Here is a 25570-nt window from a genome sequence, read left to right as displayed (position 1 = left end):
AACAAAAGACCTTAATCTGGGGCCGGTGTTCGTAAACATTGTCAGCCAGCCCCCATAGTACTAACAGACAAGTGGAACCGCAAGCAAAACATCACTCACCAACCTGAAACCCACAGCTTCTCACAACAGTGGCGCGTCCTACAGTTCAACTGTGTCCTGAAAGGTTTTACCGCAACCAGCCACAGCAAGGAACTGCAGTTGAGAGGCATGCAGCGGCGTGCTCCCAATACGAAAACCGGTGGAGGATTTTAGAATGATCACCATCTTCCAGACACTCCAGTGACGAAGACAATATCGCCGTATTTTCTCGAAAATAGTGAGAGAGAAAATAAAGATATGATGTCAACGTATCTCCTTGTTCTTCCTTTCCTCAGAGTAAATATTTTTCTCCACGTCAAGTGGGCATATGAGCAACACGTTGCTTGTGATGAAATTTGAGAAGGAGATGAGTGTGTGGCACCACCCCTGCTTATGTAGGTAAGCGGATGGGGGTGTGGCCAGATGAATGCTGGCATTTAAAAGGTACATTTTGAAATGTATTCAGTATATATATGCTGAAGCGAGATATATGCAATATGACGCTGAGCGGGAGCTAGTATGACACAGAACAGGACGATAAAAACAGCCGAATGAATTGAAGTCTATGAGAAAACTCTTTTTCTTTTGTACACAGTTGACCAAAATCACTCCTAATCACTCATTTCTGAATGGATCTTTATTGGACATGTACTACATAAGGCTTCAGGCTATGGGTCCGTATGGATTTGTAAGCCATACCACCTTCTGGGGAAATACTACCTCTGCACTACTAACTACTACAGAAAAACTTGAGTAACAAGTTTTTCTACAACTCAAGTTCAGACCTATGTTACTCTATTACGTTAGCATTAAAAGTGATTTTTTTTTCATCTTTCAAAAGCGACCAGGCTCATGCATGTGCTATAAGCAGGGCCGCCTCAGGGGGTGTGCGAGCAGTGCGGTCGCACAGGGCCTCGCGGGAAGGGGGGCCTCGCAAAAAAATAAATAAAAAAGAATAAAAAAAAAATATTTTTGTTTTATTATTTTTTTTATTTATTTTTTTTTGCGAGGCCCCCCTTCCCGCGAGGCCCTTTTTCATCACAGACCTAAAATCTAGTTTTGCTTATATGCTTATATATTTCACATTAGACACGTTTGTAGAATGTGTCTGACTTGTTCCTGGGTCTGCAGACTCACTATTGGAGCTCAGCCTCTGGGGCTCTGCAGCAGACATACTATTGGTTTCAACGAAGGGAGTGGTTACTTACATCATGTGTAGTACGCCGGCGTGAGTCAGCTGCGTTTGACTATTTCGCGCGTGCAGCTTTTGACTATTATGCTTAGTTATGCCAGCCAAGACGAAGAAAGAGGTCGGTCATTATCAGTCGGTCGGTCACCAAGGAATGTTGACGAAAGGCCTCTCGCTGGCGGGACAAATGGCCGGAGCCTTGTCATGGTATAGCCATGATGATGTCGGCTAGTAGCTAGCTTAGCTAAAGGCTAACTAGCGTTAGCTAACCTAGAGACAGCCCATACAGCCAAGATGAAGAGGATGGTCGTTTGGCAGATGAACTTCGTCAACTCCACGCGGTTGTCTCCATCCTCTTGGACGTTTGGTGAGTTTTTAACCTATTCTATTAACTCTATTGTATTCCCGCCGTGGACATCTCTCTCTCTCTCTCTCTCTCTCTCTGGAGCTAAACTGGCCGACTAGCTGTTGTAGTACTACTAGTAGCTAACGGTGTGTGGCCTGGTGTCAGCACCTGTATGTAGCCGCATAGCTTGCTTCTGCGTTAGCTAATGGTTAGCGATAGCCTGGTTGAGCTAACTGTTAGCCAGTTAGCTGTTTAGCTACGACGTTAGCTGCCGGCTGCGCTCGGCTGGGAACGTTCGTTTGATGCTATCAGTTAGCCTTGAGTTAGCTGTTAGCTTGTGCTACGACCATTGACATTAGCCGTGAGAATAGCAGGGGGTTATTTTTGTCCCGCCAGCGAGAGGCCTTTCGTCAACGTGGAGACCTGTGTTGCGGCCTTTCGTCCTGCGTTCCTTGGTGCAGGTAAGATTAATGAAAATCATGACATTACCCCACTCTTCCTTCCTTCCCCTCCCGAATGTTTTGTTAATAACGATGTTTTTTTCCAGGCAAAACATATGTTACTTCACAACATTTGGAGATACGACATGTGCTGTGTGTGAATTCATTGTCTTGGTCGTTTGTGTAGCTTGGGTAGCGTTGGGCCGTTGGCCAAAGCTGTGTGTGGCCTGGTGTCAGTAGCCTACCTGGCTAGCCTTTAGCTGTCGGCCATTGGCTCCTTGCTGCTTTGTTTTCTCTGGTATAGACCCTCTTCTCTTTGGATTTAAGTGTTGATCTTTGTCCTTTTGGATCTATGTATATTCATGTTGCCTTTGTGAAGTTATCTTTTCCTTCTGTTTTGTTCTTTCATTAAAAGTTGAATATCCTTTAGGGGGTCATCTTTGCTTATCTCTCTCATACATGCTCTCTCTCTAACACACATGCTCTCTCTCTCTCTCTCTCTCTCTTTCTAACACACACAGTCTGCCTATGGCGGCCTTTCTCGATGGCTAGGCTGTGCTCGCTGAGTCTGTACCTAGTCAAGGATTTTCAGTCACAGTGCTCAGGTATTCTGCCACTGTGTACTCTCTGTTTAGGGCCAAATAGCATTTCAATTTCTTTCCAATGTGTCTCTCTCTCTGTACACTGTATATTGACTGTAGAACGGGAGCTCTCTCTCGCTCTCTCTCTTGCTATATGTTGACTGTATCATGCCCAGCCTCGGGCAGCGCTATTATTTACGAATGTGTTGACTGTATGAAAAAAAAAAAAAAAAAAAAAATATATATATATATATATATATTTTTTTTTTACATTTGGGGGGGGGGGGGGGGGGGGGGGGGGGGCGGCTCGCGTTTAAATCTTGCACAGGGCCTCGCATTTCTCCCAGGCGGCCCTAGCTATAAGTATAAAGTATGTTGTTTTGGTTTGCAAAAAAAGTATGCAGTCCTCAAAAACAAAAACTAAAAGGGCCAAAATGGCCATCGGTCTGAGCAAACACTCAAACCTCCTGAGCAGACATCAGCAACTACTGAGCAACATACGTCACCTTCCGATTAACCAGTTGGTTGATAAGCGGCGGATTATTTTCTTATCCACTTTTTCTATTTTTCTCCCATCCGAATTCCACTGTGCGAATTCTCCCCTCCCCTGTCTTGAATGTTGCTTGCATATGCCCCCCACTGGCCTGTTGTAGGGAGGATAGAAGCCTTGCATCACGTGTCCCCTCCGATACACGAGGAGGCAGCCTGTCACATCTTTTCACCTGCCAGCGCGGACTCTCATTGGCGAGGTGTAACGTGTGGGAGGCTCACAATACCCCCGCCATTTCCTGTCTCTGCTGTGCAGGTGTCCCCAACCGACCTGTAGGAGTCGCTGTCCACAACGTCCAGATTACCACCCATTAACTTCCACCCGCTAACTCTGCCAATTGAGTTAGTATGACGGCTGGCCCAAGCCGGAGTCGAACCCGGTGTCTCTTGCGTTGGTGACGAGCGCAATGTCCGCTGCGCCACCCAGCCGCTATACTGTATATTTTCAAGTCTTACTGGACAAAATACATAACAAGACAAATATGAAGTAATGTTCTAAATAATACCTCTTCTGTATTAGAAAAAAATATATCTTTGTATCTTTTCAATGTAATGTAAATTATAAAACAGTAACCTCACAAAGATACTAATTTAAAAGTGCACTATGCAGTTTCGGATTTGTTTACATTTGCATAACTTGCAATTAGTGTACAAAACTAATTTATTACACACATAATCCTTAGAATGATTGTATCATTCATAAGCATCTTATCAAACCAAAACATAATTTTGAGGCATCAAAATAGTTTAAAATTATTTTCTTTCTCTCTCTGTATAGCTGCATATGTGATGCCCACTAGAAGTGGTATCATGTTAATATCTTTAGATTATGTGTCAAAACAGTGTGAACATATTGATACAGGATTACCTCCATCAGAAACAAGTTAGAACAGTCATTTATATGTAATGGGAGACATTAACATAATCTGGTCAATAGGTGGCGGTATAGGACTGGTGTTTAGTGGCTTCGCCTTCCAGGGAACCGTACTGTGTGCTTAGGAACGCACGAGGCGATCTCAGCCTCACAACCGGGAGGAACCAGAGTCAATAACATCGTGTCTGCACCTTCCTTTGTCAAATGATTAACTACAACCTGTTTCATAGGTGGGTAATATACTACAAAACACACATAAAGGTTAACAAGGATACATGCAATGTCGAGGGTTCAAATTAAGTAACTATTGTCGATGTTTGAGTCAAGTTTAAGAAGTTTAAGACGACAAGTAACGTGGTTGAGAAGCAGACCGTCTATTGATGGCGCCACGTTTCGTTGGTACATTTAAATAGTGTTGGAACACAATTGTCCATTTAAGCACTAACGTGTCGAAGTTAAGTATCTCCAAGGGGATTATAAAGGTTTATGTTTTGAAATACATACTGTGTTGGGTTGAATTGCTGTGTAGTAAATGTGTATATTGTGTACAAGATGGTTAGAGGGAAATTACTTTAGCTTACCCTACCTAGAAGGTAGCTAAACACCGGAGCTGTACCACATGCTCTCTCTCTCTCTCTCTCTCTCTCTCTCTCTCTCTCTCTATTGCGCCCTCCGTTAAATGTAAATATAAATCTATTCCCTTGAGTTATACCATGGTCACGGTTTAGCAAATTCCTAGTAGGGTTGAGAACGGCCCGATACATATATAAATATAAATGTACTTGCAGTGCACATTTGAGTTTCAATAGAACTTGAGACCGGAACACAACTATGGATAACACTGAGGTGTGGAGGTATTTCGGTATACTAGAGAATAGTGGATATGACTGATGATAAGTGACTGATGATAAAGGTAACACTTATTGGTGATTTAAGGAATTGTTTGACAGACAATGAGAATGACAGTGTTGGTTAAAAGACATACGATGGTCCCTTCCAACATGCCAAGACATGTCTAGACAGAGGTTAACAGGATAATGTTTCTCTTCTCACGTGCTTATATTTAAGACGCCAAATATGTATAAAGACATAAGTAATCACAATGTACAGTATATAATACTGGATAACTACATTTAAAAGGAAAATGCTATTGAAGTGAACCAGGGTATCCTAAAAGGGTAGAATGTGTGATACAATGATACAATGATGATACAATGATGATACAATGATGATGATGATTGATTGATTATTCTGTTGAATAAATAAACGTTGTTGAAATAGACAACCGGGAGGAACCAGAGTCAATAACATTGTGTCTGCACCTTCCTTTGTCAAATGATTAACTACAACCTGTTTCATAGGTTAAACATATATCTGCTATCAGGTGCCATATCCTGGTACCTGTAACAGTTTATTGGGGGCTCGTCCGGGATCAGCGCCACCTGCTGGATGGGAGCTGATCCAGAGATCTTGACACCTGGACCAACCGCGACCCGATGAACCAGGAACCAACGCCCGGTGTAAAGGTCGTCGAATGAGGGATTGATCTGCGCAGTATCGACAGCAGTGAAGTGCCTCATCTGATGCCAGACGACAACGAGAGCTGCGTCCACTACTCTACCTGACGAGAAGGAAGACCGGTGTCGTGTAGAGGAGATCCACCCACCACGGAAAGTCGTCACAGTGATCCTGGACTGAGAGCCAAGTGCGAGGAATCGGGAAGCAGCCATGGGAGACAGCGAGAGGAAAAGCTTGGTGTGGGACATCAAGAAGAGCCTGCTCACTCTACCTGCGGATGAACTGTTTCGCATTGCCGAGGCATTGGAACTGATACCAGGACTGGAGACGTCTGACCGAACCCACCTTACCGTAGACGACGTGGAGGGGTGCTTCAACTTTATCAACGACTACCTGTACAGTAAGGTTTTACTGGAGTTAGAGGATACAGGGTTGTCTTATTTATTACAGATAAAAGATGTGACTGATGGACTTATGCAGAGTGAGGTGGTGGGTCTAGAAGAGGGTAAAACCGAGGGCCTACGGTCCACCAGTCAAAGTGATGCAGTACCAGTCGACCCCGTTAGCGTCTTTTATGATGTAAGTGAAACCATTGAGGGTGTGCCCACTCCAAAAGTAAGCAACCAGGTTTTACAGTGCCTGCCCAGTGTACTACCACCCACAGCTCAGGCTGTGCCATTGAATAAGAGTGTACCAGACACCGAAAGTAAACAGGAAACCCCTGGTGTGTCGCCAGATAAACTAATATCTTTAAGAGAACTGTCATACCTTCACCGCAGGGAGTTTAAGCTCCAGGGAGGTCAGATAGGAGACCAGGGATCAGACATTAGTTACAACAGTGTCTGCAAACAGATCGACGAAGGTCTGAAGGAGCAATTCAGCGATGCAGAGGTTGTTAGAGCAGTCTTGAGAGTGATCAAAGCTGGCAGCTTTAAGGATATGTATATGGTAAAAGACGATTTGACTATCGATGAGCTGAAGGGTTTTCTCCATTCTCACCTCGGTGAACAAAGTAATACCGAGTTGTTTCAAGAACTCATGTGTACAAAGCAAAAGGATAGTGAAACACCACAGCAGTTTTTGTATAGAGTCATAGGACTCAAGCAGAAGATTTTACTAGCATCAAAATATGCTGCTACTGACGTTAAGTACAACGAACGAACCGTTCAGGATGTCTTTCTCCACACTGTATATCAAGGTTTAGGACACAAACATGATGACATTCGTAGGGAACTCAAACCCTTACTTGAAGACAGAGTACCTGATGAGGCCATTCTCAGACAGATGAAAAAGGTCATGAGCGATGAGAGTGAAAGACGGTTAGGGCCTACCAATCGCAATAGACCCCCCCATGTACATAGTGCAGGTGCTGAGGTGAAGGGAGCACAGTGTCCCCCCCCCCCACTAGGGAAGAAAATACAGGAAAGAAACTTAAACTAGACCCGATCCAGCAGTTAACAGAGAAAGTAGAGAAACTTACCAATCTAGTGGATCTCCTGCAACAACAGCCCCAGGTCAGAACAGGGAGGATAAATAGGCAGAGGGACAGGCCATATGGCTGTAGCAAATGTGTAGCACAGAATTTACCTAATTGCCCTCACTGTTTCCATTGTGGCGAAGAAGGCCATAGAGCGTTAGGCTGCCAAAAGAGACCACCACGTCAGGGAAACTGAGGCCGGTCACTGCAAGAGGACAACCATTGACCGGTTCCCCTTTACTGTCCCAAACTGACAACCGTCGTACTAGTGAGCCTGAGAAGGAAAGAGTAAGAGAGGAGAAGACTGCACCTAGAACAGGAACCAAGACGGTAAACCAGATACAGAAGCACACAGACCCCCCTAATTTACCAAACACTAAGAGTGAATGCCTCGCCAAGCTCGTAGGGAGAAGAGCTCTCACCCATTGTAACCTAAACGGTTTAGCAGTCCAAGCCCTGCTTGATACAGAGGCCCAAGTAAGCATGATTGACAGAACTTGGAAGAATAGATACTTACCTGACATGCCAGTCAGACCCCTTAGCGAAATCATCGAAGAAGAAGAGGAGTTGAAAGTCTACGCGGTAAACGGTGAGGTCCTCCCATTTGATGGTTGGGTGGCCCTTACAGTGAACTTAAAGGGGAATGAAGATCCTAACCTGTCAATCACTGTGCCTTTCCTTGTAAGCAGCCTTGTCCTTGAGAGACCCCTACTGGGTTTTAATGTGCTGGAAGTGATGATACAGGAACAACCTGGAAGACTGATCCCAACTCTCACCAGCCTGCTCTGTAACGCCATGGTGATACAAGCCGAGAAGGCAGAACTCCTGGTGAGTTATATCCAGACTGACAGACCCCCTGTCCAGGTTGGTCGCCTACGAACAGGTAAACAAGCCACTGTCATCCCCGCCGGTCAAGTGGCCTGGGTCAAGTGCCAAATCCCCCCCCACGTGGACCTGTCTGACCCCACCTTCCTGTTCGAACCAGATGACAGCAGTTTAGCGCTGGCAGAACTGGATGTTGGAGAAGGCCTGCTGCAAGCGCAAAACCCCAGGAAGCCGTATCTCACCGTGCCTGTGGGAAACAACACAAGGCATAACGTCACTCTCTCCAGGAAGACAGCTCTGGGCAGCATCCATTGTGTTGGGAAAGTCATCACGACAGACTCCCCACGGCAAACCCCCATCCCAACCTACTCACCTGAAATCTCCCAGCCTACGGTACCCCCCAACCGTGCTGCTACAACGTCGGCTGTGCCCAGCTCCATCCTGTTCAAACCCCCCGTCGATCTCAGTCACCTCGACGACGAACAACAGACAATAGTCAACCGGATGCTTTGTGAAGAGGCTGGGTCCTTTGCACAAGACAGTGGTGACATTGGGTGCATCCCGAGCCTACAGATGACAATCGCTCTCCATGATACTGTCCCGGTCCAGAAGACGTACTCATCAGTACCAAAGCCACTGTTTAAAGAAGTAAAAGAGTACATACAGGAACTGTTAATGAAAGGTTGGATAGTCAAGTCAAAGTCTCCATATTCTGCCCCAGTAGTCTGCGTCAGAAAGAAGGACGGCAGCCTACGGCTATGTATCGACTACCGCCTCCTGAACAAAAAGACTGTGCCCGATCGTCATCCACTACCTAGAATACAAGACCTGACTGACACGCTTGGAGGCTATACCTGGTTTAGTATCCTAGACCAAGGGAAAGCCTACCACCAGGGCTTCGTCGCCGAGGGTTCACGACCCTTCACCGCCTTCATCACTCCATGGGGTCTTTACGAGTGGGTGCGCATCCCATTTGGACTCTCGAATGCCCCTGCAACGTTCCAACGGAGCATGGAGGAGATGCTAGGTCCCCTCAGGGACGAATGCTGTATCCCGTATCTAGACGACGTACTCTGTTACGCAAAGACATTTGAAGAACATGTAGAGACCCTCCGCAAGGTTCTCCAAGCCCTTCAACGTCACAGAGTGAAATTGAGACCTGAGAAGTGTGACCTCTTCAAGCAAGAAGTCAGATACGTGGGTCGCCTTGTGTCAGCAGAAGGGGTCAAGATAGACCCACGAGACATTGAAGCCGTGAAAGCCCTGTCAAGTAAGACACCCAGAACTGTCGGCGAAGTGAGGAAAATAACAGGATTCCTGGGATATTTCCGTTCATACATTCAGGATTTTTCCCGAATTGCCAGACCCATCTACGAGCTACTCCAAATCAAGCCAGGAAAGACCCCAGCCCCAGCGCGGAGTAAGAACATCAAACGCCCCCAGTTGCCCTCCAGAGAGCCCATAGAGTGGACCACGGAACAGCAGAGAGCACTTGAACAACTGATTGACCTTCTCACAAACCCCCCTGTCTTGGCATATCCTGATTTCAACCTACCCTTCAGGTTGCACACGGATGCCTCCGACCAAGGCCTGGGAGCTGTTCTGTAGATTCAAGATTCAAGATTCAAGAGTTTTAATTGTCACGGCATACAGGTATACAATGAAATGCGGCTGGTCTTGCCCGCGACGATGTGCAATACAGTGGTACAACATATAATAGAATCCAATAAAATACAGTGGTACAACATATTAATAGAATCCAATAAAACAGTGCAATAAACAGGTACATGGTGTGCCATCTCGGTATCTGTACATTAGTATTTACAGAGCATATAGGACATGCTAGTTAGCTTTAGTAGTGCAATACACTGTTCCTGATGTTATACTATTTTAAGTGGCCTTTCCTCTGGCCATAAGTGTGCGTGTGTGCGGCATGAGTGTTAAAGTGGCTGCTAGTGTGTGAGCGTGCTCAGCGTGCGTGTCGTGTATGTACTTGTGTGTGGATAGTTCAGTTTCTGTGTCTCTCGATGTTCATTGTTCAAGGCTCTGATGGCCTGGGGGAAGAAGCTTAGCCTAAGCCTCTCCGTCTTAGTCTCTAGAATTCGCAGGCGTCTGCCTGACCTCAGCAGCTGGAACAGGCTGTTATTGGGGTGGTGGGGGTCTTTCATTATCCTGCAGGCTCTGGATTTGCACCTCTTGTTGTATAGAGCCTGCAGGGGAGGTAGCGCAATACCCGTGGTACGCTCGGCTGAGCGCACCACACTCTGTAGGGCCTTCTTGTCCTGTGCCGTGCTGTTCCCATACCAGGCAGTGATGTTTCCGGTCAAGATGCTCTCTACAGCTCCTGAGTAGAAGGACTGAAGTATCTTCCCCGATACTCTGAACTTCCTTAACTGTCTCAGGTGGTAGAGGCGCTGCTTCGCTTTCTTTACTACTGTGCCTATGTGTGTTGACCATGTCAGGTCCTCTGAGATGTGGACCCCCAGGTACTTGAAGCTGCTCACCCTGTCCACGGTAGCCCCGTTAATCCTCAGTGGTGTGTGTGTCTCCCGCTGTCCTCTCCTATAATCCACGATCAGCTCCTTGGTTTTACCAATGTTCAGGAGCAGGCTGTTGTCCTGGCACCAACGTTCCAGTACCTCAACCTCCTCCCGGTAGGCCTTCTCGTCGTTGTCCGAGATCAGCCCCACCACCACCGTGTCGTCGGCGAACTTCACAATGGAGTTGGAGCTGAACTTGGCCACACAGTCGTGTGTGTAGAGTGAGTACAGCAGGGGGCTCAGAACACAGCCCTGGGGGGACCCGATGCTCAGGGTGATGGTGTTGGAGGTCTGACCCCCCACCCTGACCGCCTGGGGTCTTTCACTCAGAAAGTCCAGTACCCAGGCGCTCAGGGCGGAGCTCAGGCCTAGCTCGATCAGCTTGTCCACCAGTCTGGTGGGGACTATGGTGTTGAACGCTGAGCTGTAGTCAATGAACAACAGTCTCACATAGCCCCCCTTCTGACGGTCAAGGTGGGAGAGAGTGCTGTGCAGTACCTGGGAGACCGCGTCATCAGTGGACCTGTTTGTCCTGTATGCAAATTGCATAGGGTCCATATCACTGGGGAGAGAGGCACAAATGTGGTCCTTGACCAGCCTCTCGAAACATTTCATGACCACAGAGGTGAGTGCCACCGGTCTGTAATCATTTGGACATGTTGGGGAGGGTTTCTTCGGTACAGGGATGATGGTAGACATCTTGAAGCAGGCAGGGACTACTGACTCCGCCAGGGATTGATTAAATATGGCGGTGAACACCGGGGCAAGCTGGTTTGCACAGGACTTAAGTATGCGTCCTGTTATACCATCTGGGCCTGCAGCCTTCCTGGTGTTCACCTGCATAAATGCTCTTCTCACACTGTGTTCCGACAACGAGAGAGCGCCCCCGCCCCCCCGCGGTTGCCCCCCCCCCTCCACAACAGCCGGTGCGCCAGTGACGTCACTAGCCAGAGGGCTAGTGGCGACACTGTCTACACCGAACCGAGCGTAGAAGGAGTTGAGTTTGTCCGCTAGAGAGGCGTCGTCGCTCCCCATTGCGGGGGCGCTGACTTTGTAGTCAGTTATTGTCTTCAGTCCCCTCCACAAGCCTCTTGTGTCGTTTTGTGCCATTTGTGTCTCCAGTTTCTCAGCATATGTCCTCTTAGCAAGTTTAACAGCCTTGCGCAGAGTGTAGACTGAAGCCTTGTATTCTTCCATATTTCCTGACTCTCTGCCCAGGTTATAAGCCGTGGTGCGTGAGTTTAGGGCTGTTCTTATAGTGCTGTCCACCCAAGGTTTCTGGTTTGGGAAAACCCGCGCCGTCTTTGTGGGGACAATGCCGTCTGCCACTGTTGTTATGTAGCTTACAACGGTATCAGCATACTCGCTGACAACATCAAGATGGAAAACTGAGAGTCATCGGGTACGAGTCAAGAACATTGTCACCAGCCGAACGAAATTACCATATGCACAGTGGGAAACTGGAGTTCCTTGCATTGAAATGGGCTGTGTGTGTGAAATTCCGTGACTATCTGTATTATGCCCCACACTTTACTATCTACACCGACAACAACCCGTTGACCTATGTAATGAGTACTGCCAAGCTCAATGCAGTCGGTCATCGGTGGGTTGGAGAACTGGCAGACTTCCGGTTTGACATCAAATACAGACCCGGAAAGTCCAACATAGATGCAGACACACTTTCCCGCCTTCCCCTGGATATGGAGAGATATGAAAGGACCTGCACAGAAGAGCTCTCTAATGAAGCAGTACGAGCAACGTGGGAAGGAAGCCAAGCAGCTGAAAGGAAAGACATGGCATGGGTTGCGGCGCTCAACATCACGTCCCCAGACTCAAACCAGCAGTCTCACCCACACCTACAAACAATCAGTCACGATGAACTGGTGAAGGCCCAAAAAGAGGACCAAGCCATCAACACGATCAGGGAGTTGAAAGAGCCGAACACGAAATTGTCAGACGACGTACGAAGAACCGTAAGCGCAGCAACCCGAAAGCTACTTCATGAATGGAGCAGATTACATATTGAAAATGATCTCCTTTACAGAAAGACCAATCAATACCAACAGTTGGTCCTCCCTGTAAAGTATAGAACACTTGCCCTGAAACATCTACATAATGAGATGGGTCATGTTGGAACAGAAAGAGTGATCCACCTCGCAAGAGAAAGATTCTACTGGCCTTTCATGTCCAGAGAGATTGAAGAATATGTGACCCGAAGATGTCCTTGTATCAAGTCTAAGAAGCCGGTCACCCATGTCCGAGCTCCCATGGGCAGCATTACCTCCAACTTCCCATTAGAACTTGTGTGTATCGACTATCTACATCTGGAAACCAGTCGTGGAGGGTATGAATATATCCTAGTGGTGATCGACCATTTCACTAGGTTCGCCCAGGCATACCCCACCAAGAACAAGAGTGGGAAAACAGCTGCAGAGCATATCTTTAATGACTTTATACCCAAATTCGGTTATCCCTCGAAATTACATCACGACCAGGGTCGAGAATTTGAGAATAAACTGTTCCAAGCACTGCAACGGCTGTCTGGGGTCGGCCACTCTAGAACATCACCCTACCATCCACAGAGCAACCCAGCGGAGCGGCTCAATCGGACCATACTACAGATGTTGAGGACATTGACTGAAAATGAGAAATTGCGGTGGAAGGACCACCTCCCGCATGTGTTACACGCGTACAACTGTACCAAACATGAACCAACGCGTTACTCACCCTTTTTCCTCCTCTACGGTCGTCATCCACACCTCCCCGTTGACCTGTTGTTTGGGTTAGCGAAGAAAGAGGAACCGTACTCACCCAGAGGATACGCGGAGCAATGGGCTGAGAAGATGTCTGAAGCCTATCGGATTGCTTGCGAACATAGCAAAAAGTCCAGTGCAAGAGGAAAAGTAACTTATGACAAGAAAACAAAAGGAGTAGTACTGCAGTCAGGAGACAGAGTTCTGGTGAGAAACCTCAATCAGCGTGGAGGACCAGGCAAGTTGAGATCGTACTGGGAGAAGGCGATCTACGTGGTCAAAAGCCAGCTCGCTGAGAGTCCAGTATACATTGTCTGCCCTGAACATGGAGACCAGAAAAAGACCAGAACACTACACCGAAATCTCTTACTGCTGGTAAATGATTTGCCCGTGGAAATTACTCCACCACCAGCAAGAACTGTCCCTGCGAAGAAAACGAATGACAGACCAAGACAAGGAAGAATGTCAGACACACAAAGACAAGTAGAGACAAGGGACAGCAATGACAGTGATTCGGATGATGACAGTGACAGAGGATACTGGCTAAGGATACCTGTTGAAAGGACAGAGGAAAGATCACTTGGACACCGTGAACGACGACCTGAAGTCATGCCAGGCCTGCGCCCTGAGAGTGAAGACGACAGGGGAGGAAACACGGATGGAAATTTGCCTGTCTTGGCCAGACCGGAGGGAGATGTTAGTGAATCAGGGGAAGAAGAAGAAAGGGAGACCCCCCGAGCTCTCCAATACCCCAACCCCATCCCCAAGCTCACTCTCCAATACCCCAACCCCACTCCCAAGCTCACTCTCCAATAGCCCAACCCCAACCCCAAGCTCACTCCCCCGTAGCCCAGCTCAATCTCCGAACCCCTCCACTCTCGCCGGTAGAACAAGTCCAGTCAGAGGTTAGGAGGTCTGCCCGTGACAGAAGGCCTAAACAATGTCTCACGTATGATATGCTAGGTGAACCGTCAGTGCAGAACAAGGTGACCGTGAATTCAGTAGTACAGTGGCCACCGATGGTGCCCGCACCACACCACAGTCCACTACCACATCAATTGATACCCTTCGTAATGCCATGGTTGCATTCAATTTTTTACAGCCTTCCACAACATGGCCAGTATGCTTATCGTCCAGCCGTCACCCACGGTCCACCCATGGGGAGTTTGTTAGGGGTTCACGCCTGAGGGTGATATTGGATGGGTGTATTTAGTGATTTTCGGAAATGTCAGGAGCCATTTTTTTAAGGTCAGGGAGTGTGTGATGCCCACTAGAAGTGGTATCATGTTAATATCTTTAGATTATGTGTCAAAACAGTGTGAACATATTGATACAGGATTACCTCCATCAGAAACAAGTTAGAACAGTCATTTATATGTAATGGGAGACATTAACATAATCTGGTCAATAGGTGGCGGTATAGGACTGGTGTTTAGTGGCTTCGCCTTCCAGGGAACCGTACTGTGTGCTTAGGAACGCACGAGGCGATCTCAGCCTCACAACCGGGAGGAACCAGAGTCAATAACATCGTGTCTGCACCTTCCTTTGTCAAATGATTAACTACAACCTGTTTCATAGGTGGGTAATATACTACAAAACACACATAAAGGTTAACAAGGATACATGCAATGTCGAGGGTTCAAATTAAGTAACTATTGTCGATGTTTGAGTCAAGTTTAAGAAGTTTAAGACGACAAGTAACGTGGTTGAGAAGCAGACCGTCTATTGATGGCGCCACGTTTCGTTGGTACATTTAAATAGTGTTGGAACACAATTGTCCATTTAAGCACTAACGTGTCGAAGTTAAGTATCTCCAAGGGGATTATAAAGGTTTATGTTTTGAAATACATACTGTGTTGGGTTGAATTGCTGTGTAGTAAATGTGTATATTGTGTACAAGATGGTTAGAGGGAAATTACTTTAGCTTACCCTACCTAGAAGGTAGCTAAACACCGGAGCTGTACCACATGCTCTCTCTCTCTCTCTATTGCGCCCTCCGTTAAATGTAAATATAAATCTATTCCCTTGAGTTATACCATGGTCACGGTTTAGCAAATTCCTAGTAGGGTTGAGAACGGCCCGATACATATATAAATATAAATGTACTTGCAGTGCACATTTGAGTTTCAATAGAACTTGAGACCGGAACACAACTATGGATAACACTGAGGTGTGGAGGTATTTCGGTATACTAGAGAATAGTGGATATGACTGATGATAAGTGACTGATGATAAAGGTAACACTTATTGGTGATTTAAGGAATTGTTTGACAGACAATGACAATGACAGTGTTGGTTAAAAGACATACGATGGTCCCTTCCAACATGCCTAGACATGTCTAGACAGAGGTTAACAGGATAATGTTTCTCTTCTCACATGCTTATATTTAAGACGCCAAATATGTATAAAGACATAAGTAATCACAATGTACAGTATATAATACTGGATAACTACATTTAAAAGGAAAATGCTATTGAAGTGAACCAGGGTATCCTAAAAGGGTAGAATGTGTGATACAATGATGATACAATGATGATACAATGATGATGATGATTGATTGATTATTCTGTTGAATAAATAAACGTTGTTGAAATAGACAACCGGGAGGAACCAGAGTCAATAACATCGTGTCTGCACCTTCCTTTGTCAAATGATTAACTACAACCTGTTTCATAGGTTAAACATATATCTGCTATCAGGTGCCATATCCTGGTACCTGTAACACATACTTCAATCAATTCGGTCAACTTTGCCATCAAACTCTCGCCTCACACAGCTTTATTTGTAATGTTTTTCTGTGTCCATGTGAGCTTTGAGATCGCCACCACCTTTATTAGACACAGAAACATATGGTCAAGCTTAGCACGCGTTGTACTCCGCTTCCAATTAGTCTCGACTGGGACGGTAAATTGGGAATTTTCTCTGCAGTTCATCTGTAATGTACATTTTAGCTTTGGCATTGTGAGCAGAATCCATGCTGGTCGGATCTGTCCGCTTCCTCCTCTGTTGTGTGTGTGAGCGCAGTAACGACGCCCACAAAGCACTGAAAGCGGGCTTCTCTTGATAATGTCACACGCAACAGGGTGCCGTAGTATTTAGTGCAACGCGCCAGTAAATTTAACTACATGCATATTTTACACAAACGTTTCTGTGCGCCTATTGTAGGCTCTGTCCGATACGCTGGCGGTGTAGAGGGTGGTGTCACCAGTGAATGCCTGGAGAGGTCTCGATGCCACAGCCTCATTGACCTCACCAGGTCCCTTTTGGGGGTCCTGGCCCCTGCCTTGAGTGGCCTGGGGCTGGGACCTCCTTCGTGCCCCGCTGCTACAGCTTCGCCCGCAGGGTCTGGGTTTTGGAGTCCCGACCCCTCGGGACGCCTCGTGGGCAGCGTCGGGGTTTAACGACCCCGACCCCACAAGGTGTGGAAGCAGTAACACAGGCTTTTGTTTTCACGTACGTTCCCTAGTAGCATGCGGGGCGCTTGGTCAGGTAGTAGCGGGCCCTTCTGTTCCGCGTCTGCTCACCCTGTGCGTTTGTTGGGTGCTGTCCCCTCTTTCGCACAGTCGGTGTCCTGTTCCCCCCCCTAGTGAGGGGTGGGGGGGCCCGGACCCTCCCCGGTGTTCGTAGGGGACCTCAGCGGGTGCATTTGTCGGGCTCTCGGCCCTGCTCCGCTCCTATGTCCCATAGAGCAGAGCGTGAGCTATCTACGAAATATAACGAAGGTTATCCTATAACCCTAGTTATATGAGTAGATAGCGAGCGCTCTGCTCCTCAATCACTGAGGACCCCTAATTATCTTCCGGATAACGGTCAAGGCTAGAGAAGAGCGGAAGTATGGTCACACCCCTCTCTTAAGTGCATGGGCGAGAGTGGGCGTGGCTGGACAGGTGCAGGTGCATTGGTACCTAAATTCTTACAAGTAGCCCTATGCTAAAAGGGGATTCCCATAGAGCAGAGCGCTCGCTATCTACTCATATAATTAGGGTTAAAGGATAACCTTCGTTCTCATGTGTACACCACCACCTAGAGGCTCCTATTTCTTCTGTAAGGAAGTTACAGATCCCCCCCGTCCCTCTTTCCACTAAATGGCAGTAATTGCAGAAAAGTCTGTTTCCAACCACCACTGTATCTCGAATGACGAATAACTAGAATTGATAGAAAACAGGTGAAGTAAGCCTCTAATGTAGCTGTGGGAACACGTTGGCTGTGTTGTGTAGATAGGGAGTGCTCACTCTAGCTTTAATCTCTTTGGGTAAAATATATCCCGGGTTGCTGATATTGGCCTGCTGGGCCCTGTTTGCTGCTGGGCAGTCACCTGACCTCTGATCCCACAATATAAAATGTGAAACAATATTGTAATAATGATAATAATAATATAGGAGATTTATACAGTGCCTTTCTATAAGACAAGTCGCTTTGTACTAAGGGGCGGGGCTATACTGGACAGTATATTTTCAACTTGATAACAAAAATAAACATTCTACATTTGATTTAGTGTCAGCTATTGATAATTAGCAAACACTGCCACAGGAAATAAACCTGAGTCCAAGCTGTTCCCTATATAGCAATGCAATTCTACTGAAAAGGTCTAAAAATAAATGTAACACAAACATTTATGAAAATACAAAAATACCGTCATCAAAATGTCATCAATGTCAATGTCATGGATGAAAAATCAACATTTATTCAGTGCCTGGGAGAAATGGTACAGCAGCACGTATCGTTATATAAAAAAAATTTGATAACAACAGGTTCAGTCAAAGCATCAGTAGCACTAGAGCCGAGTTAGTGTCTGAAATTCGTTATTTTCTGGATGAGATGCATCAGTTTCCCTCCCAAACACACCAGTCAGCAGTCACTATAACACAGATTAGTACTACGTTTGATGTATTTAGCCTACCCGCTGATAGGCAATTATAATAAGGAAACATTTCTGGCAAAAGGATAAACATACCCCTCACTCAAATCACAAGGCTCAATGTCAGCTACACGGGATCTTGCAACTAGTATCTGGAATTATTTAAAGAGGCTATATCCAAAAACGTGGTGCAAAGGCACTGTAACTGCAAAAATGTATGTGTTGTGGCTAAACAAAACTGGAGGGAAATCATATTTGTAATCATTTACATATTTTAACATGATACATACAATAGCACCAGTTCATCATATAAGAGTGTTGTTACTTATTCTATAAAACAGACCTTTCTGGAACTGTAATCAAACAACATTTATTTACAAAATTTATTTTGAAAGGTATAAACCGTTCTGTGCTGCCTACAATGTGGATGAGGGCATTTTACCTTTTTTCTTTTCACTTATCCAAATCCAAAGTTCTTACATAACTTCATTTAAAAATAAATATCTATTCTCTTCTTTAAATTTAAAAATATTCTTTAAAAGCTTGTTGTACCCCATAATAACCCACAATTCTTAAATGAAATTGAAGCAAATGTGGAAAATAATAAAGAATTTGCTAGAAAAAAAGAAAAATTAGAAAGCTGGATGAATATACCAAATTTGATAACAGTTGAAAAGTAAGAACATGGATAAAATCAAAGAAAACAAAGATATACAACAAAAAATAACAAAAAAACACAAACGACAAATCATACATTATCATATACAGACTTAAAAAATTGATACAATTTGAAAACGCAGTTAGCTTTCTCTTCTCTTGTTCAACCCCTTGGAGAAAATATGTGCCAATGCCCTGGAGAAAAGGAACAAACACCTTTCTGTTGGACCCGTCTCTTTGGCATTTATGGAAGGGAGGAGAAGACCACGGGAAGCGTCACTGTGGGGCGCAGGAGCCACAGACCCAGTTCGTTGGACGCTATAATGCTTTCAGAGCGGATGTTCAGGGGGTCAAATAAAAAAGGGAATGGTCAGTTGCCGGTTGAATTGCGTTTGACTAGAACAACAAAAAAGGGGTGTAGATTGGACAGTGTTTATCTTTTGGAGCTTGTGATGTAGCTGTTCTCGACGCAGAGAACTATAAAGGAATTAGAACAGCTACTGGAGGTTTGTTGTAAGAGCTGGCCGGCCTGCAGCGAGGACGCCAGACCGGTCACGGCGCGGTCGCCCGCCCGCCATGTCTCGCAGTAGTTGTCCGTCTGCCGGTGGCCCTTGTTGCTTGAGCCGTGCCAGACCATTTTCTCTGGCCTGAGGAGACACAAGGTACAGAGTACATGTGAACTGAGTGAATACATACTACTAATGAGCTCATTTCTATACATTCAGGTTTTTTTTGTGTGTGTGAAAATGTATGCTCGGGGGGGAAAACAACAACTCACCATGCACTGTCCCTGAGGATATCTCTACCATCGAAGGAGTAGATTGGTGCATTGTCTCTCATTCTTCCTCCGCTCTCACCGAAGAGAGACTCCCAGCTACTATACACCACTTGGTCCTGATAAGAAAATAATGCATCAAACCAGATACAGTACCATGAATCTCATTTTGACCTCTCGTTTTCTTCTGCAAAAAAGAAATACATTTTAGCTTCATATATCATTCAGCAGACCTTAGTATCTGAACAAGTTTTAATTACAACAGAGGTAGAATCTGGCAATTGACCTATCTCAAGCCCCACCCTCTTTTCTTGATCCTTCAATCCCAACGTGTTGTTTGTCCGAGGGAAGCGACTGTCGTGATTGAAGGATCAAGTAAAGATGGTGGGGTAAAGTAAAATGGTAAATGGTGCATTTATATAGCATTTTTATCCAACGCAATTTAAATATTTACAATTTTGTTCCTCACATTCACTCAGACATTGACACACCGACGGCGGAGGCAACCATGCAAGGTGCTGACCTGCTCATCGGAAGCAATTTGGGGTTAAGCGTCTTGCTCAAGGACACTTCGACACGTTGCCCGGGAGAAGCGTGAATCGAACCGGTAACCTTCCGATTACCAAACGACTGCTCTAATTCCTGAGCTCACAACTTGAGGTCCATGTTGCAGGTTCCCCACCAGCAGCTAACTTGACTCACCTTGAGGTTCAGGATAGGGAGGCTGTCCCTGTCCGCCTTGCGGACGATGCTGTAGAGGTCTTGGAGCTTGGAGGACAGGTAGGCTCTGAAGGTGCCCCTCAGGCCCACTGCACGGGCTTGCTGGAAGCACAGGAAGTCTGCCCCGCGAATTCCTCGCATGTTACCAACTTGAGGCGAGTTCAGGGCAATGAGATGGAGCTGACACAAGATGATACAAGTTGTGTTAGGAAAACAGCCGTCCAACACCTTTTACACTGATATTTGTTTTAAGCTGTCTGCCGTATACAGCATGCAGGGTAAACTCTGCTAAATCATCCAAGTGACTTAAGGTCTTACTTGCATCTCATATCTTGGTGCAAACTAAGATTAATGAATGGAAATACAAAATAAATATGGGTTTACGCCTCATACACACTTGATTTTTCATTAGATGTTTCAATTATCATCTGAAAGTTGAAATCAGTATGAACATTTCCTTGCTGCTAACTGAGTTGAACACTTCATGAATATTTCCTGAAATAAAGGAGACTCACTGTGATCTTATATAGTTATAGTAGTTAGTTATAGTAAAACTAAGTAAACCAAATCTGCAGATACATTTTATCTCTTTGAGACAAGTTTGTAATTGATTTTGTACAGTAAATGTGAGCATACGTGTGAATGTAGCCAATTCTATTTTGATAATAATTGTTATATTTCGTATGGCATCGCTCCCGCTCTGAGCCTTACGAGATACTCTATATCGCCTGTGATACCTAATGTATCTCCCACGAACAAAAACACATGCACCCCACCTGTATGGGGCCCCGCCCCTTATGGTGGCACCACCCATATAATCATGACTCTGGTCATGACACACCCTTCCTCTATTTTCGTCCCAGCGCACTGGATGCTTTGCACCATGCGAGCTAGCGGAATGTAAAAGATTAAGGAAGATTAATAATGTTGGAAGCTTACCGGAGGTTGCTGGCCCCTGGCATCTTCGACGCATGTTTTCGGCGACACGACGGGCCTGTGATGTTCCTCGTTTGATGACTGCACATCGAGGTTCAGCTGTACAAGGCTGGCTGTCGGGCCAGCTTGTACTCAGGTAGGCCCTGTGTCTTCAGGCATGGGTATTAGTGTTAGTAATGCTGGTTTGTGTTGTTAACACAACCTTGTTGTGTGTTGGCGCCAGGGGCAAGATGGTTTGGTGAACGTTCTCTGCAGGGAACGGTTTCCAAGCTGTCTTGGGCGTGCTGCTAAAACATCTAAAGCTATGCTAACATGCTATCGCTACTGCCGCATGCTATCACTACTGCTAATTGCTATGCTGTTTTAATGTCTCCGCCGTGAGATGTTGTCACTCTCCCGCCTCTTGCCCGGTTCATCAATGAAGGTCAGTCGGTAGCTGTTGTGGGGTTTTGAGTTCTATTTACCTTTTTCGGGTAAATGGGTTGACAACGGGGTAGGTCGTGGCTAGGTTCTAGCCAGGTATTACCTTGTGTTCCGGCGGGGTTTGTTGAACGGTGTTCCCATCTGGGTTGGCGTCGGGTAGTGGGGCTATGGGTCCAGCCGACATGGTAAACATGTTGCGTGTCTGTGCACAGGCAATTGTTGTCTTGGGTTCCACATTGCCTGGCGTTAGGCTGCAGTAGTATAAGGGCAGGGCCGCTTGGGAGAAATGTGAGGCCCTGTGCGTTTTTAGACGCGAGGCCCCCCATCTCCTGGGGCGGCCCTGTGTAGGGGGCTATTGTTTCATTTTGTCACTCTGCTATGAGAAGGTCTGTCTTGCTACAGCTTTCTCTCCTCTCAAACCATTCATACTGACGGTCAATCGGTATACTGGGGGAGTAGTGCGGGGGGGGGGCTTTGTTTACCTTTTTTGGTAAATGGGCTAAACTAGGGCTGGTGTTCTGTTGTGAATATTTTGAATGAAGACGGGTCTGGTCCGTCTCCCCTTAAACTTTGTGTGTATGGGTTTGCTCATTCTACAGTTTTTGTGGTTTAGCTCTTTTTATTCATTTAACCTTTTCATGGTCCACACCACAGTGGAGGGTGCTGTTTGCAATCACCACTGGTGCTCCATGTTAACGTCAGTCCTTTGTTTTTGATATATTGAAACAATGCCCCGCCCGGCCGACACCATGGGTCGGCCTGGCGAGATGGTGTCTGGTGGAGGGGCCTTGAGGGCCGGCCGACGTCGACACATCGCGCACGGTGTTGGTAAACCACTCCGTCGAGGATGTTGACGTTATTAGCTTTGACCCAGCCGCAAGCTATAACCGCTCAGGGTTCCCCTCTCCGCAGGGGATTTTGGTCTTCTGCTGGAGCGCGGGCGGTATTGTCCTAGGCCCTACACCGCCTCACACCGCGCAGCCAGAAGAAGAGAGAGCACGGCCTCGTCAGCGGCGATGACGGGGCCCTCGACAGGCGGCCATGTTTCCCCCGCCAGTGGTGCCCTGGTTGGAGAATCGACAGGGTATCGCGAGGCCGACAGTCTTGGCGGCCGAGGGATCGGCCATTTTGGGTGATTTCGGTGTTGGTAAACCACTCCGTCGTCATTTTGCCGCGAGCAGCCCGCTCCCCGTTCAATCCTCTCTCTGGTATCCCCAGAGGCGGGGCTCTGAGCATTCTCCTTTGGCTGCGGGCCGCGAACCTTCATTGAAGCGTATGCGGCCCTATTCTTCGCTTCTCATGGAGACAGGGGCTGACACCCAGTTGATGGCTGAGCCTGGGTCTGTCCGTGAGAATGTTGTGCTGTCAAGCGGCTCCCACACCTTGAACTGTGTTGGTTGAGCCTGGTGTTACGTCTGTCAACTTAAGTGTTGTCAGCAGGGGGGCTCGAAACCTTTTGAGGCACACAGTGCGGGCTTCCCCGGCCTCGCCTTCGCCAGGCCAGGTATCATGTTGGTGCTCCCACTCCTGGAATATTGGCAAGTGGTCGCAGCTCACATGGTTTGGGGTGGTAGTGATATCACTGCAGGGCTACGGTGTGTAGGAACCCATGGGGGCCTTACACCTTGCATGTCCGGCTGCGGAACAACTCCTTCAGCATGTTCTGGAGGGGTGTTCAGTGGGGGGGCTTTTTTGATCGGAAGCCCCCCGTATCAGACAGGCCCTTTTCTGTCGGGGTTCCCCCTTGGGTGCGATTGCCTCGTGGGTGGTGTCAGGGTCAGGTGTTCCGACACGGAACGCGCTCCTCGCACGATTCCAGGGTTGTCTTCGCACAGCGGGGGGGACCGGGCCAACTATCTACAGTTCCTGGCGGACCTGCGCCACGTGACGGCGGGTGCGTTGGGAGTGTCGTCACATATGACTACGGCAGTACCATATGTCGAGGTAGATGGAGAGAATGGTGAGGCGGGGACTTGTGTTTACACAACCCCACCCGTTTTCAGGTTTGGTACAGACCCTGTTGTCGGGGTCTCCAGCAGGGACAGCTCTGGTCGACGAGATCCAATCTCTGTGGACGAAGCAAGCCATCGTCGTGGCGTTCTCCTCCCGGTGTTCTCTGCCCGAGAAGTCGGGAGGGAGGGGTGTAAGACCCAGGCTGGACCTGTCCCATGGGAAGGTTCAGCATTTTTTGGATCGTCTCCTACCTGTTGAACACTGTCAGGTGGGGGTCTGGTTCTCCTCCATAGACCTGTAGGATGCGTATGCGCATCCCCGATCTTCCATCCTAGGGCTTACCTACGCTTCCTTTGCAGGGTTAGCGTATGAGTACCAGAGGCTGCCGTTCGGTTTTCTCTGGCTCCCCGCATCTTCACCAAGTGCGTGGAGGCCGCACTGGGGCCTCTGCGTCATCCAGGGTTACGGAGTGTTCTGCCCTGATGACGTTCTGGTCCTTCGCGGTCAAGGTGGATCGTCAGGTCTCGTACCAGGCAGGTCTCTACCAGCCTGGGGTTGCTGTAGACTGGATGTAGAGTATTCCTCTTCCCAGTCAACGGTTGGAGGGCTATGGGCATCCATCTCGGAGCGTGTTGTCAACACGCTCGGGAGGTTCCGTCCTAGGACGGTTACGGCGCTGTCTCACGTCGCGTTTTCACCGACGCCTCCCTCGCTGGTGATGCGTCGGGCCAACGCAGTAGGGGGCAGCTGGCAAACCATGCTGCCCGGTCTGCGCTACGTTCAATGTGTTGGTGTTGAAAGCGGTCCTTCTGGTCCACAAATGGTGTTGATCAGGACGGACGATACGACGTCAGTGTCGTGTATCGACAGACAGGGAGGAGTACGCTCCCCCTGTCTGCACCAGGCGGCGGGCGGCTGGCTATGGGCGTCCTCCATCTGCGCGGCCTAAGGGCTCCCCACATCCCCGGCAGGGAGAATGTGGGTGCAGGTGTACTGTCGCGGGGCGGCCCTCATCCTGACGGGTGAGGATTGCGTCTGGACATGGCCAGGCAGGTCTGGGACCGATGCCGTGCCGCCAGGGATTCTTCCCCATACATCTGTTAGGTCAGTTGTTGGGACGGGTACGTTGAGGGGTGCAGGTTCTTGATCCTGATGGTGTTACCATCTGGAATGCGCATGCTCCCTCCACTGTCGCGCTTACGGCGTTAAGCCGGTGCAACGCTCCTTGGCTCCGACTTGGGATCTTCAATTGGTCCTCGGTCGGTTGTCCTTGGCCCCGTTTGAGCCGCTCGAGCGGGCGCCGTTGGGACAGCTGTCCTTCAGGACCGCGTTCCTTCTGGCTGTCACTTCCGCTAAACGCGTAGGTGAGCTCTGTGCTCTCTCGGTACGTCCAGAGTGCCTGTCTTTTCGGACCGATTGCGGTGTCACTCTGCGACCTAATCCTGCTTTCGTGCCTGAGAATATCCGGAGTTCTTTCCGCTCCCGGGATATTGTGGTTCAGGCGTTTCGTCCTCCTCCTCACACTGGTGAGTTAGATGCGGGCCTTCACCTGTCATGTCCAGTCCGTGCTTGGGGATTTACCTCAGCCGTACTCAGGATTTCAGGGTTACCGACCAGCTTTTTGTCTGTTACGGTGGGGCTCGTGCTGGTAAGGCACTGTCGGAGCAGCGCCTGTCCCATTGGTTGTGCGAGGGTGTTACCCTCTGCTACACGCTGGCTGGGCAGGATCCCCCTGGGGGCGTCAGGGCGCACTCCACTCGTGGGGTGGCTGCCTCTGCCGCTCTCCTGGGTGGGGCCTCGGTGGAGGACATCTGTGCTGCAGCTTCATGGTCCTCCCCGGGCTCCTTTGTAAGGTTTTACCTCATGGACATGACCGGGGGTTCTGTCTCCCAGGCGGTTCTGGGGTCTGTGGCCTTTCCTGCTTCCCGTCCTTTGGTCGGGTAGCGGGAGTGTATGGGTATGGGCCGCAGTGTGTTGAGTCACACGTGGTTCCGCCTGTACGGTGTGTTCAAGGGGTTCTGGCTCCCTCTTGTTCGCATTCAGGTGGAGTTGACTGCGCCCCCCCTTCGTTAGGAAG

At 47.8% G+C, this 25570-nt stretch overlaps 1 protein-coding gene across 1 annotated transcript in view; it reads right to left on the bottom strand.

Annotated features, from left to right (window-relative positions):
* Window positions 1-17826: 17826 nt before the first annotated feature.
* The window catches only part of LOC311226003 (uncharacterized protein), a gene marked incomplete at its 5' end in the record, with an annotated part of 157398 nt that continues 149654 nt past the window's right edge, over window positions 17827-25570 (bottom strand). Inside the window, 3 exons of the mRNA XM_084311385.1 lie at window positions 17827-19333; window positions 19465-19580; window positions 20164-20361. Of these exons, the coding sequence (XP_084167511.1) occupies window positions 19120-19333; window positions 19465-19580; window positions 20164-20361 (528 nt within the window). The 3' untranslated portion in view covers window positions 17827-19119. The remainder of the gene's footprint in view (window positions 19334-19464; window positions 19581-20163; window positions 20362-25570) is intronic.

This window comes from Notolepis coatsorum (assembly GCF_963971535.1).
Source record: "Notolepis coatsorum genome assembly, chromosome: 3".
NCBI classification, from domain to species: domain Eukaryota; kingdom Metazoa; phylum Chordata; class Actinopteri; order Aulopiformes; family Paralepididae; genus Notolepis; species Notolepis coatsorum.
The sequence above is the reverse complement of the archived record's forward strand: the minus strand, read 5'-3'. Positions and strand labels throughout refer to the sequence as shown.